The 18,585-nt window shown below is 38.8% G+C and overlaps 1 protein-coding gene across 3 annotated transcripts in view; it reads left to right on the top strand.

The window, feature by feature from the left end:
• ARHGAP15 (Rho GTPase activating protein 15) overlaps window positions 1-18,585 on the top strand; it is an 806,341-nt gene that overhangs the window by 105,246 nt on the left and 682,510 nt on the right. For all 3 annotated transcript variants that reach the window (XM_004703839.3, XM_045299417.1, XM_045299427.1), the window contains one exon: window positions 18,086-18,147. In XM_004703839.3, coding sequence (XP_004703896.1) covers window positions 18,086-18,147 — 62 coding nt within the window. The remainder of the gene's footprint in view (window positions 1-18,085; window positions 18,148-18,585) is intronic.

Here is an 18,585-nt window from a genome sequence, read left to right as displayed (position 1 = left end):
TTCTAGATATTGCTCCATTATTTTGCTTAGTAAATATTTCACAAAAACGGTTGTCTAACTTCTCTAGTTCTTCCATCACTTTCTCTTTGGAATCTACTCTTTTAGGGCTTTAACTCATCCACAAGAAGTAAAACACAATCAAGGTTCATCAAGTCCTGTAGGTAGCTCTGACCTTACCTCCTTGAATTTTCTGGCTTATCCTATTCCAGCCATCTGGCCTCTGTATTCTCTCCCATTCTATCTAATTCCATCCCATTCTATCTAATTTTTTCTCGGCTTACAATAGAAAAATTCCTTCTGTGCCCAGAAATTGTTAAGGCTTTATTTCCTTCATTTGCTTCACATCTGTTCACATATCACCATTTTTATCGATCTTCTCTATCTGTTACTTCTGCCATCCACCATCCACATTCACTTACTCTTCCAAATTTACTCTTGAACTTACTATCGTGAAATTCTTTAAAATTTCTTTTTATCTTCTCTCTCTCTCTCTCCTTCCATTAGAATGCTGGTTCTGTGAGGATGGGTTGAAACAGACACACTTTGGGTTCCAAATCAATCCAACATTGAGTCAATGCTGAATCATAGTGACCCTGTAGAATAGGGTAAAACTGCCCCCATGGGTTTCCAAGACTGTAACTCTTTATTGGAGGAGAAAGCCTCATCATTCTCCCTCAGAGTGATAGGTGGTTTCTAGCTACTGACTTGATGTTTCTCAGTCTAATTTGTAACCATGCCACCAGGTCTGCGTAGCAGCCATAAAGTATATATAAATAATAAAAAAATAGCTGGATTCTACAAATATACTGCATCAGGATGTGTGTTATGAAGTATTTGATAAAAGATGACTGAACTTTAAGACCGGTGCTATGTATTTTGATCTGTGCATATAAATTGTTAATGCAATTAGTAGATGCTGTCAAGTTGGTTCCGTATTTGTGCTCATACTAAAGAAAGATAATCCAACAAAATTTGGAAATTATCAAACAATATTATTGTAATCAACAAGTGAGTGTTTCCAGCATGGGATCCATTAGTTAAAACATCTCAATTGATATTCCAATTAATTCTTGGCATCGTGTTTTTCGCCAATATTTTCAGGGCAACTTTTTCCTTCAGTACCATAAATTCTTAATTATAAGCTACTTCTTCAAATGGTTAACATTGACCAAATCATCATGGTATAGAGACTTTGTGTATGCCTTCCATTTATTTTGATGTTCTTCCATTATTCAATATTTTTCCTATAAAAACCTCACTGCAACTGAGTCAATTCGAACACACAGGATCCTATCTGTGTAAGGATTCTAAGACTGTAAACTTTGAGAGTGGACAATCTTATCTTTTGACTGCCAGGTTTGAAATGCCTACTTTATGGTAGGCAGTCCAGCACTAAGTCCACAATGTCACCAGGGCTCCTAATTTGCCCAGGTTGCTGCTGTTGCTAAGGGCATTCAAATTGGTTGTAACTCATCGCAACCCCCTGTACAACAGACTAAAACCCTGGCCGGTCATGTATCATCCTCAAAATTTTTCTTATGTTTGAATCTATTATTGTAGTAACTGTCAATCCATCGTGCTGAGTGTCTTCCTATTTTTGACTGAGCTTTCACTAATCAGAAAATGATGTCTCTTTTCAAAACTGAACTCTCCAGATAAAATGTCCAAAATTATGTAAAAGGAGGTCTAACTGTGCTTTTTCCAAAACATGTTTTTGCTCTCCTGACTGTATACGGTACTTTCGATATTCTTTGCTAACACCATCATTCATATGCATTACTTCTTCTGCGGTCTCCTTTATTCATTGTGCAACTTTCACATGCATATGAAGAGATTGAAAATACCATGACCTGGGTCCAGTGCCTGTGAGTCCTCAATGTTATATCCTTGCTCATCATCATTTTAAACATGTCTCATGCAGCAGATCTACTCAATATAGCACATCCTTTGCTTTCTTGATTGCTACTTCTATGAGCATTGATTGTAAATCCAAGCAAAATGAAATCTTTGACAACTTCTATCTTTTCTCCCTTTATCATGGGCTTGTTTATTGGTCCAGTTGTGAAAATTTGGGTTTTCTTCACATTGAAATACAATCTCAATGTGAAAGTTACTAGAAGAAGCAGTCTGATTTTTTCATCAGCAAGTGTTTCAAGTCCTAGCTTTCAGCAAGAAAGATGTGTCATCTGTGTATCATAAGCCTTTCTCCGGTTATGATACTTCATTCCTATTCAGATAGTCCAGAATTTCAGCTTGTTATTCAGCCTACAGATTCAAACTGTATGCAAACTACCCTGATGCAAACATTCTAGGAAACAGTGTTCCTTTTTTGTTCAAAATCTGCCTCTCACTACTTTCCAGGTTATGCACAAGCACAAGCAAGTGCTCCACAGTTCCAATTCTTTGCCATGTTATCCACAGTTTGTTACGATCCACACAGTCTAATGCCTTTGCATAGTCAATAAAACAGAGGGACGTATCTTTCTGTAATCCTTTGCCTTCGCCAAGATCCATGTGACCTAAGCAATGAAATCCCTTGTGCCAAATCCTCTTCTGAATCTATCTTGAATTTCTGGTAGCTTCTTCTCAATGTATTGCTGCTACCATTTTTTTATTATTAAAAAAAATTACTTGCAGGTTATATTCATGAGATTATTTAACAATTTCTGATTCTGTTGGATCACCTTTCTTTGAAATGGGCATAATTTTTACTAATGCTACAAGTGTAGTTGAGACTTCTTCCTTCATTAACTTCAATACTTTGGTGATGTTGTCTGGTAAGTGTTGATCTGCTAACCTCGAGATCAGCAGTTCGAACCCATCACCTTGGAAAGCCAAAGGGATCAGTTCCACCCTGTCCTAGGTCCCTGTGAGTCAGAACTGACTAGATGACAACGAGAACTATTGCCCATAGAGTCGAGGAATAGTGCGACTTGAGGGTTCGTTTTCTTCTTCAGTTCTTCGAGGCTGAGTACTGTTGAGCATGTCCCTTCAGTTTTCGTACTCCGAGTCTTTACGTATTCCATTGTAATCCTTTATTTTCTCTTACAGGGCCACCTTCCAACCCTTCATTTTTACCTTCATCGTTTATTCCATGAACTTTAGCAACCTTACAATTTAGGAACACTTCTCATAGTGTCTACCGACAGCAATTTTGGCATTTTTTTTTCTTTCCTGTGTTTCTTTAAATGATCTTTTTGTTTCCCTCAACTTTCATGTCATCCACCAATGCACCTGGTCTTTGGTCATTAGTGTTCAGTGCATCAAAGGCAATCTTGAAATGTTCTCTAAATTCTGATGAAATATATTTAAGATCATGTCTTTGTCTGCTGAACTTCAGTTTTCTTCAACTTTGACTGCAACTTGCACATGAGCAATTGATTTTCTGTTCCACAGTCAGCACCCGATCTTCTTCTGACTGATGCTATTGAGTTTCTCTTTCATTTTTCACCATAAACTACAAAATATTCACACTTACCAATTTGATTCTGATTTACAGGGATGATTCTCACCATAAATGTATTCCATTCCTTGTCTCAGTTCATTTATGATTACTGTTTCTATTGTTGCCACTGGAAATCCCTATGGGTAGGTTGTTGGTCTTGAAATATTCTATCATTTGATTCTGTTACCAAGAACATAAGCTCCAATTCCTGGCCTCTTCTTTGTCTCCATTTTTCACATTCCAGTCACCAGCACATTTTATGTACCTTGATTGCATATTTGATGAATTTCTAACTGTAGAAGTTGATAAAGGTCTTTAGTGTCTTCCTTGGATTAGTAGTTGGAGAGTAGATTTGAATTTTAGTCATATGAACTATTTCCTCAGAGGCGCTCTCACTCACACTGTCCTTCAGGATAGCTCATAAATATTCCTTTGACCATGAATGTGATATTGACCCTCTTCCATTATTTGCCATACCTAGGATAGTAGGTCATATGATTTTCTGATTTAAAATGGCCAGTGCCAGTTAAGTTCAGTTTACTAATGCCGAGGACCCCTATCTTCAAGTGCTTGATTTTCTTTTTGACAATGTCCCATTTGGATTTTTGGTGTTTGTTTTTTTTTAAGATGTGTACATCTTGCAGTTCATCTTCCAATTATTACTTTTTGTTTTCAGCTATTTCTTCTCATTTTGAGTCATGCCCTATGAGGATCCGAAACTTTACTTCAATCACAAAGTTAAGATCCTGTAAGATTGATTCTACTTTTAGGGTCAGTTCTCATTCAGTAATATTTTGAGTGCCTTTCAATGTGAGGGGCTCATTTTGCAGCAGTCCCATATTAGACACTGATCCCATGTGATGCATATATGCTCCACATGTATACATGCGATACATACATGCTAAAAGAGGGACATTTTACTGGTCCATGTTTTTAATAGCAGATTGGCAGAGCCTTCTTCCTAGTTTGCTTTGGTCTGGAAGTTCCACTGAAACCTGTCCAGCATCCGCCATAGGTGATTCTTCTGTTATTTAAGATACTTGCAGCATATCTGTCAGTATCAGAGCAAGGTGTAAGCCACTGCATCACAAACATGTGACAATGTCCCACCACAGTACAACAAACAGATAATACACGTCTATGCACTCATGTATTATAGACATATACATATTTCAAAAAAGTTCATAGAAAAATTCCATTATCCTTTAGTTTTATGAACTTTTTGAAGTCCCCTCATACATATAAACCAAAAGGCCAAACTCACTGCCAACAAGTCAATTCTGACTCCTGGCCACTCAGGGCACAGCAGAACTGCTCATGTAGGTTTCCAAGACTGTAACTCTTTATGGGAGTAAAAAGCCCCATCGTTCTCAGGCAGAGCACCTAGTGGTTTTGAACTGCTCACCTTGTGGATCACAGTCCAAAGCCTAACCACTATGCCACCAGGACTCCTCCTTATATGTATAAGCAATTATATTTGAAAAGAGCTTAAATACCAACATTTTATGAATAAATCATATGAAGGAACTTTATACATGCAGATTATGGCTTATTTGATAGCCAAATAGCTAACTTTCAATAATATGTTTTTGTTATAGATCTATAACAGTCATAGGTTAATATCAGGAAAACACATAGAATATATTCAGACATAGTTTTTTCCATTACCTTCTTAAAACTAAGGTTATGTGTTTATTTACTTGTGTGTAGTCCAATGTCTTGACTCTGCCATATCAGTTTTTTAGCAATTGAAATTCATCTTGAACATCTCTTATTATGGATAGTATATTGCTGTTTTTGTTATAGGTTTCCATCAAGTCAGTATCTGAGTACGCAATCCTTATTTGAGGTCAGAACATTTGGAAAGATGACATCAGGAAACAATAATGAATAAAACCCAAACCAATAATTTGTTGGCTTCTTTTGCTTGTAATTTCTCCAAGTCTTGGTCTCTGCAGATGTGTGCATCTCTCTCTCTCTCTGTCTCTCACAGAGAGATGAACTCTCTATATACATTAGGTACTTCCAATCAATTTTCTTCCTATTTCTGACCCAGATTCCCCTCAATCCTTTCTTTAAGTACTTATCTTGCTTAAGTATTTATCTTGTGTCTTGTGAACGTAGATAATATGATATTTTTACCCACTAGTCTCTATTTGAATTACATTTATTTTTAATGTATGTTAAAACCGCAGATGCTTGTCTCCCTCCCCCCGCCAAGTAGGAGCCATGACGTCAGTTCCGACTCCTAGCCCCCATGCATCACAGAACGAAGCGCCTCCTGCCCATCCAGCGTCACCACTGTTCTCGTGTTTGAGCCGGACTCTTAAGGCCTCTGTGTCCGTTCATCTTGTCCAAGGTCTTCCTTTGTTCCCCTGCCCTTCCACTTTACCAAGCATAATGTCCTTTTCCAAGGACTTGTTTTCCCCGATAACAGGTCCAAAGTGTGTGAAATAAAGTTTCACCGTCCTTGCTTCTAAGGAGCATTCTGCCTGAGACAGGTCTGTTTGTTCTTTTGGCAGCTCCCGTTTCTGTCAATAGTCTTTGTTATCATAATTCATAATTCTTCAGTCTTCTTTATTCAATGCTCAACTTTCACATGACGTATATGAGGCCATTGAAAATCCCGTGGCTTGGGTCAGGTACCCCTTAGTCCTCAAAACACTATTTTTGCTTTTCAAGGTTTTAACTTTTGTGCAGCAGGTTTATCGGATGCAATGTGTCACTTTATCTCCTGTCTACTTCTTCCATGGGCATTGATTGTGGATCCAATTAAGATAAAATCTGTTCCTTTATGACTCAAATATATCTTTCACCGTTAAGTAGGCAAAGCCAAAATAACCAATTGCCCAATTTCTGATTTTTGAATGTTCTATTGTTTATACCCCATATAAAATGACTTCCAGAATCTATAATTTTTTAGATCAACCTAGCCTTATATCTATCTAACTGAGCCTCAGATGGCCTTTACCTACATTTCCTGCACATCTTTTCTTCACAACCCTGACATGCCACCATTCTTGCCTCCATCATACTTTATTGTTGCTTTAAACGTCATTCAAGGATTCATTATTTTGAGCTTATGAATTCTCACATTTAGTTCCAACATGTTGTGCAATATACACACATCATATTCTTTATTTTTCACATTCATGACTCTCAGGAAAGTTTACAGAAATCTTGAGAGGCCTCGGTTTCAAGTACAGCTGGTAAAACATACTCTAATAGTTCCACTTTCTTTGTTGGAAGATAATTTACCTTACAAATATGAAACCCTCCGTTGTAGAACTTCAATTGATACTGTTGACACATTGTGCCTATGGTTAATCTCTTTTTTAAATAAAGCAATTTATTGGAGGCTCTTACAGCTCTTCTAACAATCCATACATGCCTCCATTGTGTGAAGCACATTTGTACATATGTTGCCATCATCATTTTCAAAATATTTTCTTTCTCTTGAGCCCTTGGTATCAGCCCCTCATTTTTTTCTCTCCTTCTCCCCACCATCCCTCACTCATGAACCCTTGATAATTTATAAATTATTATTATTTTCATATCTTACTCCGACCACTATCTCCCTTCACTGACTTTTCTGTTGTGTGTCCCCCTTGGGGCAGGGGGTTATACGTGGATCAATGTGATCATTTTCCCCTTTCTCCTCACACCCTCCCCCTACCCTCATGGTAGGGCTACTCTCATGATTGGTGCTGATGGGGTTTCTCTGTCTTGGATTCCCTGTGTTGAGAGCTCTTTTCTGTACCAGTGTACATGCTCCCGTCTAACCAAATATGTAAGGTAAAATCATCTTCCCAACACAATCACTGAAGACAAAATGGGTATATAAACAAACAATGGGATCAGTTACCAGAAATCAAAAGACCAGAACAAATCATATCACGAATGAGGGTGAGAGTGGAGTGGAGACACAAAGCCCATCTGTAGACAATTGGCCATCCCCTCACAGAAAGGTCACAAGGAAGGGATAAGCCAGCCTGGGTGCAGTACAGTACTGACAAAACATACAACATTCCTCAAGTTCTTTAGTGCTTCCTCCCCTCCCGCCACCCCACAATATCATAACCCAACTTCTACCTTACAAATCCAGCTGGACCAGAGTGTGTACACTGGTACGTATAAGAGCATGGTTAATCTCTTAATGTTCCTTTTAATAAAGTATATTATTAAAATGAATAATCTGAAGAACTATGCATATTTCTCGAATACCAGTAGGATCACATTCCTTTTTGGATCCTATAAACTCAGTGTGTAAATTTTCCAGTCTAATGCTAGGTGAAGTTATTTATGCCTCACATTATGTAAATTCATAGGCTTTCATTGAGATTTAGAGACATACATTATTTTCTGAGCATAAACATGGTTAATTAATAAATGCTGTTAAGTGTACCAACTATACTAACAGTCTTTTTGTTTTCTGATCTTGTATATTCCTTATTATAACAGTTTGGGAGATTTAATTATTTCCAGGTCACTTTCCCTTGTCCTCCTAAAGAAATGTTCAGAAAAAAATAGCCCTACTTATTGCATGTTAAATCTTTATCTTCCTTATTTTTATCAAAAGAATAAAAGACATGTCTATGGATAACCCGGCAGGAGTCAAAAGCCCGTGGCGGGTTTTAGAGAATAATTTGCTACCTCCTGAGCTAGAGGATTTTGTGGACAGACCTCAGGAAGCTGCCATGGCTTAAGGGCAAAGCAGGGTTTTGCAGATAAACTTTAAGTCAAAGATTCTACCTTTCAGAGCCAGATATAATTTTGTGGATTAATTAATACTTGGGAGGGCTTTGAGGATGAAAGCCACTGTGAGCATGCAGTGTTTTCTTATTTTAAAACAAAGAACAGCCACTTTGGGAAAACAATTCTATCGATGAAACAGTGCTTTCCTTAAATAGCAAGATTTCCAAAAGCTCTGTAATCTTTGAAATGTCTACCTTCAAGCTGGTAGTATGTTAATAAGAAGTTATAAATTTAAATAATTCTAACAGAAACTATCCCCAAATGCTCGTTTTTTTATGTGGCCTTCCTTTTCTGAGGCAAAACTGTGTTAATTAATTCAAGCAATTGTTGAGGCCATTCCTGTGCTTGTACCATGCTAGGTTAGGGCTACTCCATTGTTTGCTAAATAAACATGTCTTCTCCCTCTAGATGCTTTCAGGCTATGGATGAAGGGAGATATTAATCAAATAAATGCATGCACCATCTTTTAAGTACAAATTACAAAATGTGCTATAAGGAACAAGGCTTCGTTAAAGAAGTAGAACCTGCCTTAGTTTAGGAAAGCACTTTTTGCAAGGGCCATCCATTTAGGTTGGATTTTCAGAATGGATAGGGGATAGCTAAGCAGAATTCTGGAAGTCGGATATTCCGTGCAGGAGGTAATATAAGTGGAAAGGTCTGAAGGTGGAAGCAAAGTTGCTGAATTTCAAAACTACCAGAAAGCCATAAAGGGTAGAATGCAATGACTCTAGTAGCTCAGAGGGAGGCAGTGCTTAGATCATTTGGGGCCTTGAGTTATCCTAAAAAGTATGTAAGGCATATAAACACAGACTCAACTAAAAAATTCACTTCCATTAAGTTGATTCTGACTCATAGCAACCTCCTAGGACAGGGAAGAAGTGGAGGGAAAAGATGAGGCTTTCTACTCTCATAAATGTAAAGAGGAGGCACAAGAAATGATCCCACCTAGGCTCACATTGGAAGTATATGTACGTCTATCATAGTGAAAAAATAGACACAACAGTAACAAAAAGCTTTGAGCGTTGAGCCATCTTTCCTTCCCTATCGCCTAGTCCAAAATTAGGTTATAACAGATCTATTAAATTACATGATAGAGTGTCCAGACAGTGACCGGAAGGTCGGTCTCGATGAACTCCAGTGTTGGATAAACAAAGACCAACATATTTATACTGAGATCACAAACATGAAGTAGAATTCAGGAACGAGCTAAGAGAAATGAAAAACAAAACAAAACAGGAAGGAGAGATGGAATACAGGAAAGACCTTTGGAAGTTGAAGCCTTTATTGAAATATGAAAATATGCCCTTGTCAACCCATCGCCTAAGCAGAATGGAGATTTCTCAGTGATGACCAACTGCAACCCACAATATTAAGAACAAAAGCTCAAAAACAAACACAAACACACACACACACACACACACACAAACCAAGGCTAGGGTAGGGGGTGTTCTCAGAACAACAAATTACATTTATAAAATGACAGCCTGAGGAGTTACGGCAAATCAATCAAAGGCATGTGAATAAAATTCCCCTTGAAATGCACAGGGGTTTAAAACTGACAGGGAAATGCACTTGGCAAACATAATCCAAGTGAGTGCTTTGCCAAACCCAACATTTGAAACACAGTTCAAGACTTTCAGTCAATCCCCAAAGCTCAACACCTCTCCTCCTGAGAGAAAGAGATGGAGAGCATCCAGAAAAACTTGTTCCATGTACATATATATGAAAGAGTGCTGGTGGTGGGATGGTGGTTATTGGTGGTGGGAAGGCGATTACTGGTGGTGGGATGGCAGTTACTGGAAACATCAGCAGGCAACTGGAATTCACCAGCTCTCTGGGGGGTGGGGGGGTGGATATGACAGTCTGCTTCCATAAAGCTTATAGCCGTATAAACCCCATGGGGCATGTATATATCCCCATGATTGTATGCATAGATGAACAAATAGATTGCAATGAGCAAAGCGTGCCAATTTGGGGTTTAAGCTCAAGAGAAACTTTTCAAGGATTCAGTTTTCCGTTTCTCCTTGATGAAACAGAAACATTTTTCTTTGCTTTTATTCAACCATCCTTTTCATGCAATCTTTGTATCCTACTTGAGAATTCTGATGGGCCCCTCTTAAAGAGTATGCATATGTGAAGCAGGGAAACAATAGAGAGGTCTGCAGGGCCAGCTCCAATCTCAACTACATGGACACCTTCCCCTGCTCTCCCAGAAGAAGGCACTACAGAGAACAGCACTGATCCTACAGCTCAGGGAGAGCGGGGCGTCTGATCAGAGCACACAGGAGCAAACGAAGAGGGAAGGAGAGAGAGTGGAACAGATCCTGGCCCACGAAGCCCCGAGGATGATATTCCTGCTCAGAGCAACCAATGCACAGAGAGAACCATAGAGCCGGCCTCACCACATGACAAGACATCCCTCACTGACCCATATCCCTATGAGGGACAGCACTGGAGGCACAGTTGCAGAATTGTGCCTGATTCTGCTCCCACCACATGGGGGTGAAATGCTAAGGGCGTCCAACAGAGCAGCAAGGGGAGCAAAGCAATGAAGTCCTCGGGAATACCAAAAATAGACTTTGGGGCATGGGCATGGCACCCCATCAGACTCTACTAGAAAACACTCCTAATGGTCCACAAACAGACTTGGAACAATTTATAGGCTTTTTTGTTGTTGTTGTCATTGGTCTCTTTGGTTTTCTTTTGTTGTTTTGTTTTGCTCTGTCTTGTTTTTGTGCTTATTATTATCACTGCATGTCTATCTAGATAAGATAGGTGGGATAAACAATCTGGAGGAGCAAACAATGGGACTGACAGTTCTGGGGGTACATGGGAGAGGGGCAGGTGGGGGACAGGAAGTGGCGTTAACAATCCGAGAGACAAGGGAACAGCAAGTGATCCAAAATTGGTGGCTAGGAAGGTGTAAGAGGCCTGGTAGGCCTTGATCAAGGACAATGTCACCGAGAGGAATTACTCAAATCCAAATGAAGGCTGAGCATGATAGTAAGACAAGAGGAAAGTAAAAGGAAATAGAGGAAAGAACTCGGAGGCAAAGGACATTTGTAGAGGTCTAAATACAGGCATGTACATATGTAAATATATTTATATGTTAAGTATCAAGGTAGCAGATGGACATTCTGCCTCCACTTGAGTACTCCATCAACACAACACTTTGTTCTAATAACCTGGCATTCCATGATGCTCAGCTTCCAACACAATTGCTAAAGACAAATGGGTACATAACCAAATGTGGTGAAGACAGCTGATGCTATCAAAGATATCACGTCTGGGGTCTTAAAGGCTTGAAGATAAACTAGTGACCATCTAGCTGAGAAGCAACAAAGCCCACGTGGAAGAAGCACACCAGCCTGTGTGATCATGAGCTGTCGATGGAATCAGGTATTAGGTATCAAAGACTCACACAAAAAAGCATATCAATCTGAATGAGGGGGAGTGCAGAGTGGAGACCCAAAGCCCATCTGTAGACAATTGGACATCTCCTTACAGAAGGATCACAAGGAGGAGATGAGACAGTCAGGGTACAGTATAGCACCAATGAAACAAACAACTTTCCTCCAGTTCTTTAATACCCCCCCCCCAATCCACTATCATGACCCCAATTCTACCTTACAGATATGGCTAGACCAGAGCATGTACATGGGTATAGATAAGAGCTGGAAACACAGGAAATCCAGGTGAGATAAACCCCTCAGGACCAATATGGAGAGTAGTGATACCATCAGGGGAAGGGGAAGGTGGAAGGAAAGAGGGGGAACCAATCACAATGATCTACATATAACACCCCCCCCGCCCCGGGGGGGACAGACAACATAAAAATGGGTGAAGGGAGACATCGGTCAGTGTAAGGTGTGAAAATATAGTCATGCTTTATAAATTATCAGGGGTTCATGAGGGAACAAGGGTGGGGTAGGAGGGAAAAAAATCAGGAGCTGATACCAAGGGCTCAAGTAGAAAGAAAATGTTTTGAAAATGATGATGGCAACAAATGTACAAATGTGCCTGACACAATGGATGGATGTATTGATTATGATAAGAGTTGTATGAGCCCCCAGTAAAATGATTATAAAAATAAAGAGTATGCATGCAGAATAACTTATGTCTTTATTTTGGGCAAATGATATTCCTATAAGCAGTGTATTTCATTCTTGAGCTCTATGTAAGGTAGTCCTAAGATTAATTTTGAAAAGTAATTCACACTTTGTATTACCTGAAGGTAATTTAGATTTTAATTTTGTTTCTATTGTTGTTCCTCATGGTTTGTGTCCAACACTAGTCTACACCTAGGGTCAAAGAGCCATTATCACAACAAAGAGTAAATGTAGAAATAATTGGAGATAGAAAGATGTATCTGTGCAATGAGTCCCAAAGGGGAAAAGGGGGCAGCCTGCAAAGCATGCTAAGAAAGGGAAGGTCAAGAGCAAGCATGCAGAGAGGGAACTCAGTGTTAGTGGGCAGATGAAGAAGTAAGGAAAGTGATACATCAGGCTGAGGTCAAGCAGGGTAACCAAAGAAGTCTGAGTCTTCGTTTGGGACTTAAGTTAACAAGAGTAACACAAAGTACTATGATATATTAGAAGTTGACAAACAGTATTGCATATGCATCATTATTAAATTAGAATCTAAATGCTGACTAGGTGAAAAGCATAGTGACTTAGGGTTATAATTATGGATGGTTATAATTAAGGATGATGCAAATTTTTTCTAGAGGAAGGTCCACAGAAAGTTCACAGGCACTACTCAAGAATGCTCACAACATTCAGATGTAGGGTTTCTCTCAGCTTTGTGCATCTAGAAAAATCAAACTTATTATCATGAATGTTATCTGAAATGATGAACCCCTGGGGTAATTTCACAGTGACTAAATTTATAAGAATCTGATGTATAAAGTACAACTATGCTGCTCGGTTATACCTTTACAATAGGTGACAATGATGTTACTTATCTACATTTTAAATCAACAGACCTACGAAGCTTAGCAAGGTGTCAGAAGTTGTTAATGAGAACAGAATCTGAAGGGAAGAGAAATGCAGAATGCAATGGATTCTGACAGTAGAAGTCAGAGATCCCTTTGCATGGTCCAGACACGGATTACTTCTCCAGGGAATCCCTTCCGATCACAGTTTTGAAATGTGAACAGCCTTATTCTCAGGCACAGAGCACTGCAAAGTCAATTATGGCAGATGTAGTTAGGTCAAAAATCTTACTATTTGACCTCCCTTTTGACCCCTTTAATGCTGTTTTAATATTTTTTTTAATGAGGGGAAATACATGTGGATTTAGCCCCTATTAAATCCCTTCTGATCATGGACCAACCAGGGATGAGAACAGTCTTGCCAATATGCAGAACGCGTTGGAAAGTAGATTGTTGCAGATGCAGTTTGGTCAAGATTTAGGATCCTAGCATTTGATCTCCCTGATGATCTATTTCTTCTACATGTTAATATTTTCTGCTTTCTTTTCAATTGAGGTTTGTATCTGTTTACTTTGCTATTACTGTTAGTTGTGAAAATTTTTTTTGCGTGTGAAATTCAGGGTAGATAAATCTACAGAGACAGTATTGGGTCTAGGGCAAGAGGGGCGTGGGATAAGGAGCTAACAACACCAAACACAAGAATGAAAATGGTGGTCTAAAATTGATTGGGGTGATATTGTACAGCTCTTCTGGATGCGATTGAATTATATGCTAGTTCAATTATATGCCAGTAAAACTGTTGGGGGAAAAATAAATAAGTGAACTATAACAAATATATTTTCAGAATGAATATTACAATGCTTAAGTATCATGTAGTTTATTGTTAAAAGGCAATCCTTTCTCATGAAAATATAGTGAAAGTCTTTGCCAATTTCCTATCTTTTCCATTTACAAAGTTGTGTTGTTTGGTGGAGTAGTGTAGACAAATCACATGCTTGGAATGATACTTCCTTCTTCTGAGAACAACATGGAATCTTCACATAAAAATTTTCATTGCCAGTACTCACTATTATAGCCCAGGCTGATATTTCTGTGGCTGTTGTTAAATTAATCAAGAGTTATCTTCTCTTCTCCTGACTTGTCCAGTGCATCCAACTGAGGTTGGTAAACAGTTGCTGGCTAGGTATCCCAGTGCCATCCATTCTTCTCATCTGTGTCTCAGCTCTGTTGTGTCTGCTAAGCACTTCTTCATTGCTAGCAAACTGGCTGGCATCCCATCTAGACAAATTGCTAATTTCTTCTTCTACTTAAGGTTACATAGCATCTTTAGGGGACATTGGACAAATAGTTCAGAAATCCAGATAGATCTAACATCTAAAGACTGGCATTCTTAAGTATGTTTGTTTTACACTTGGGAATACAGCGTATTTCAAAATTTCATTCTATACTGGCTCTTGGCCTGTAGAATCCTAAATGTAGATCTTATTTAAATTACTAGAGAATCTATATTTAAATTACTAGAGAATACCAACACCTGAACCCTGGATGGCCAATTTACTAAACTATATAGCTTACTATCCCTTCAGACCATTGGATTAACATACATTAGAAATAATTAATTAGAATAATTAATAAAATTCCATGTATAAACTCACATGAAAATACATACTTTCAAGTCATTATGAGCTTCCCAGAATAATGGATTCCTAGTATCTGGAACGATATAGGGTATTTCAAAGTATGATGACAAGGAATAATAAATATTGGTATTTATGGAAGCTTTACTTACTATCATGGGATGCAAAACAGTTCAATGATCTAAATGTAGGAATCCTGATTGGAGTTTTCTATACGGAGTAAATCTACATACCTTGAAATGGGTAAGGGGCAACTGGTATCCCATCACATCAAGAGTCAAAGGAAGTACCTTGAATGTGAATTTGCAAGAGTGCTGACATCAGTACTACTCCAACAATCTCTGTGCTTCATGGGAGCAAAATAACTTGTATGTAGAAAAGACAGTGAATGAATTAATGGGGATTTTGCACAAGAGACAATGGAAGAAATGAGTTCTTAATCCCTAAAGTGGAAATGTATATGAAATGCACTAAGCAAAACAAAACTCACTGTCATGAGTTGATCCTAACACATAATGACCCTATAGGATAGGGAAGAATGGCTATGTGGGTTACCAGGAGTACAACTCTTTCCAGGGGGAGTAAACTCATCTTTGTCCTGAGGAGTATCCAGTGGTTTCGTACTTCTGACCTTCTGTTTAGCAGCCCAGCGTGTCACCACTATGCCACCTGCCTATCACTGAATGTAAAAATGTACATAGAGTGCCTAGGTGTTGGAACGGGCTGAGCACATGACTCCTAGCAAAAGGGTGGGCATTTAGAATTTACCCATGGCATCTCAGACTACAAGTTTTGGTGATACATTTCTGAAAAGTCATAACTTTGAAAATCCAGTGGAGCATTTAAATCCACTCTCCATGGGGTCACCAGGAGTCAGAATCTATTTACAACAACAGCAGTTTAAAAAACCAAACATATATATGTAAATAAATGCATGGCAGTCATTGGTCATAGTACATGGCAGGGAAGTACAGAAGCTTCTTCCACGACCTAAAAGACCATTTGAACTGGTGAAATGAGAGAGGATGGCTAAAGCTTTACTCAACTCTTCCTTTCTTTTCTGGGGACATCTGTGTAGTCATGATTGGTAATTCTACTGCATTGACTCAGAACTGTGGGAACTGGCTTAGTCTGTGTGAGGGCAATAGCTCAAATGTGTAATGGTCTATCATGAGAAATTCATCTTGCCATGAATTGCAAGTACCCTGGGAAGAGTCCAGCAGTTTCTAGGGGGATATTACTCTCAGAGAGAGAGGATACAAGTTGTTGATTATAGCTTGTCTGTTCGTGGTGTTTCTTCCTGAAAGACTCTTCACGTTTTTTTTCCTTTCCGTTTTAGAAATGTGGTCATTGTTGTAGACCCCAGATGTCCACTCATCAGTCTTTTACTGGCTATTTTTGAGGGGAAGAAAGCAATATTAAAAGCTGAGAATTGACACGTCAACTTTTCGGAAGGCTTAAGGAGTGGTTTTCCATTTTTGGTAGATCTATTCAGGTTTTTGGTACTGTACGTTTTTCATCAGAAGGAAGTTTAAATAAAGCAAACATTTCAGCTATAGTTGTATAATTTCTCAATATGCATTCTTAAGCAAGAGACCTCTTCTCAGAGTCAGATTGCTACTGAATTTGCTATATCTCTCTTCCAAATATTTGTAGAAAACAGTGATACCTAACATTAAACAGCTACATTGTTATATGAGATGTTGGGGGTCGAGCATAAGTTCCCTGGCACCAAGGAAAAGACTAGCTGTATTCTAAAGGGTGGAAAAAGAAAAGAAATCTCATCCGGCCAAAGGCAAAAAGTCACCACTGAGCACCATGTTTCTAAAAATCATCCAAGAATGTTTCTTTAGATTCTTTCATCATTTTTTCATTAAAAAGAGTCAATAAAAATGCATTCGAAAACAGTACTGTTCACGAGGAATTCACCTGTATCAAAAGATGGCAAGGATGGGAAGACTCCATCTTACCTACTTGGGACTTGTCAGGAGAGACCAGTTCCCGAGGAAGGACTTTACCACAGTTGGTAAGGTGGAGGGACATCAAAAAGGAGGAAGGCCGTCAATGAGATGACTTGACGCAGTGTCTACAACTATGGGCTCAGACATAGGAACAACAGTGGGGACGGGGCAGGAGCAGGCAGAGTTTCCTTCTGTTGGGCATAGCATCCTGATGGGTTGCCACCCAATAACAACAACAACAACATATCAAAGTGAGCCTGGAAAAAATAGGCCATCTCTTGCCCTGTAAAATTATCCCCAATTATTTCCATTTTTATCTGTAAAATTACAGGATTTGGGTTTGTTTTCTGTGGTTTTTTTGGCTTGATCCAATTTACTCTAAACATTTAAACTTCCATTCATTCATCTAGTTATTGTTGAAACATTATTTCTTATTATGACTACTGATGCCAAGAAGTACGCTGGGGGTTGGAAATCTTTGGCTTTTAATGATGTATGCCAAGAACAGGAGGAGGAAATGGGGGTGCAGCTAATTACCTCCTTGGGCAATTGCCTCATTTATCATTGGACCAGAATTCAATAGCACCTGACTATCATTACCAAACATTTTGAGGAAAGATTCTATAGATGAGTCATGATCAAAAATGGGAAAAAGCAGAAGAGAATTTCAAATGATCAGAGAAGCTGGGTTTTCAGGAGCCATGGAGGCTGAGTGAAGCCCTGAAAATGTCCTGAAATGATTTTAAAATCTTAAATATTTATTCTTTAAATCTTAAATATTGCCTCTATTTCTTAATGCCAATAATAGTTCAGCTTAAGCAGTAAAGGATGTCTGCCTTGAGCACTAAATTCGTGAAGGATTTATCTATATAAAATCAAATTGACAAAAACAACTCAAAATATTAGAAAAGAACCTTAGGGGGCAGTGGATTCATGTACAGGCGAAGAAACAACTCAAAGGCGGATGAGAATGGGTGTACAACTAAAAGACTCGTCAATGTCACAGACTGTACACACAGAAACTCTTGAACTGGTGTTTGTTTTGCTGTGCATATTTTCAGCAAGAACTACAAGAGTAGAAATAAAATAAGTTATAAAAAGAAAAATGAGTAAAGATATTTGCTACCTAATAAATCATTCATGTTCCTTTTCATAATCTGTCTTTTGGAAATTTAACTGCTTGTAATGACGATGATCTTGCAGGCACTTCCCATAAGCTATGTGTGCATTATTAATAAAGAGCGATGACTGGAAACTTCTATCACTGCAACGACTGTGTGGAATGCATAGGCTCATTCAGATTATTAATGCACAGGAATTTGTCACGGTTTTAACATATGCATTCTTTTTGCAGATGGTTGAAAAAGAAGGATATCTTCAAAAGGCCAAAATTGCTGATGGAGGGAAGAAACTAAGGTAATAAAAGTACTTTAATTCAGGTTTACATTTCTCTGCCAATTGCTCACATCCTCAATCTGGGTCACTGCCCTGATCGAAGTATCAACGATCTATGGGATGAAACCGAAACCAAACTCGCTGCCACCAAGTCAAGTCTGACTCATCCCAACCCCACAGGGCAGGGTTTCTGAGACTGTCAGTCTTTACAGGGGTAGAAATCCTTGTCTCTCCTCCACGGAGCAGCTGGTGGTTTCAAAGTGCTGCCCTTGTGACCAGCAACCCAACGTGTTATCCACTCTGCCCTTTGATCACAAATAAGACCAACATTACTTTTACTAGAAGTATAAAATTTTCTATGAAAATTATGCATTCTGAAGGGATCATCCGTCCTGGATTCCCTGTGTTTCCAGTTCCTATCTGTACCAGTGTACATCCTCTGGTCTAGCCAGACTTGCA

The sequence above is a fragment of the Echinops telfairi genome, unplaced genomic scaffold (genome assembly GCF_000313985.2).
Source record: "Echinops telfairi isolate 266 unplaced genomic scaffold, ASM31398v2 ScPeMD7_4;HRSCAF=17, whole genome shotgun sequence".
NCBI classification, from domain to species: Eukaryota; Metazoa; Chordata; class Mammalia; order Afrosoricida; family Tenrecidae; genus Echinops; species Echinops telfairi.
The sequence above is the reverse complement of the archived record's forward strand: the minus strand, read 5'-3'. Positions and strand labels throughout refer to the sequence as shown.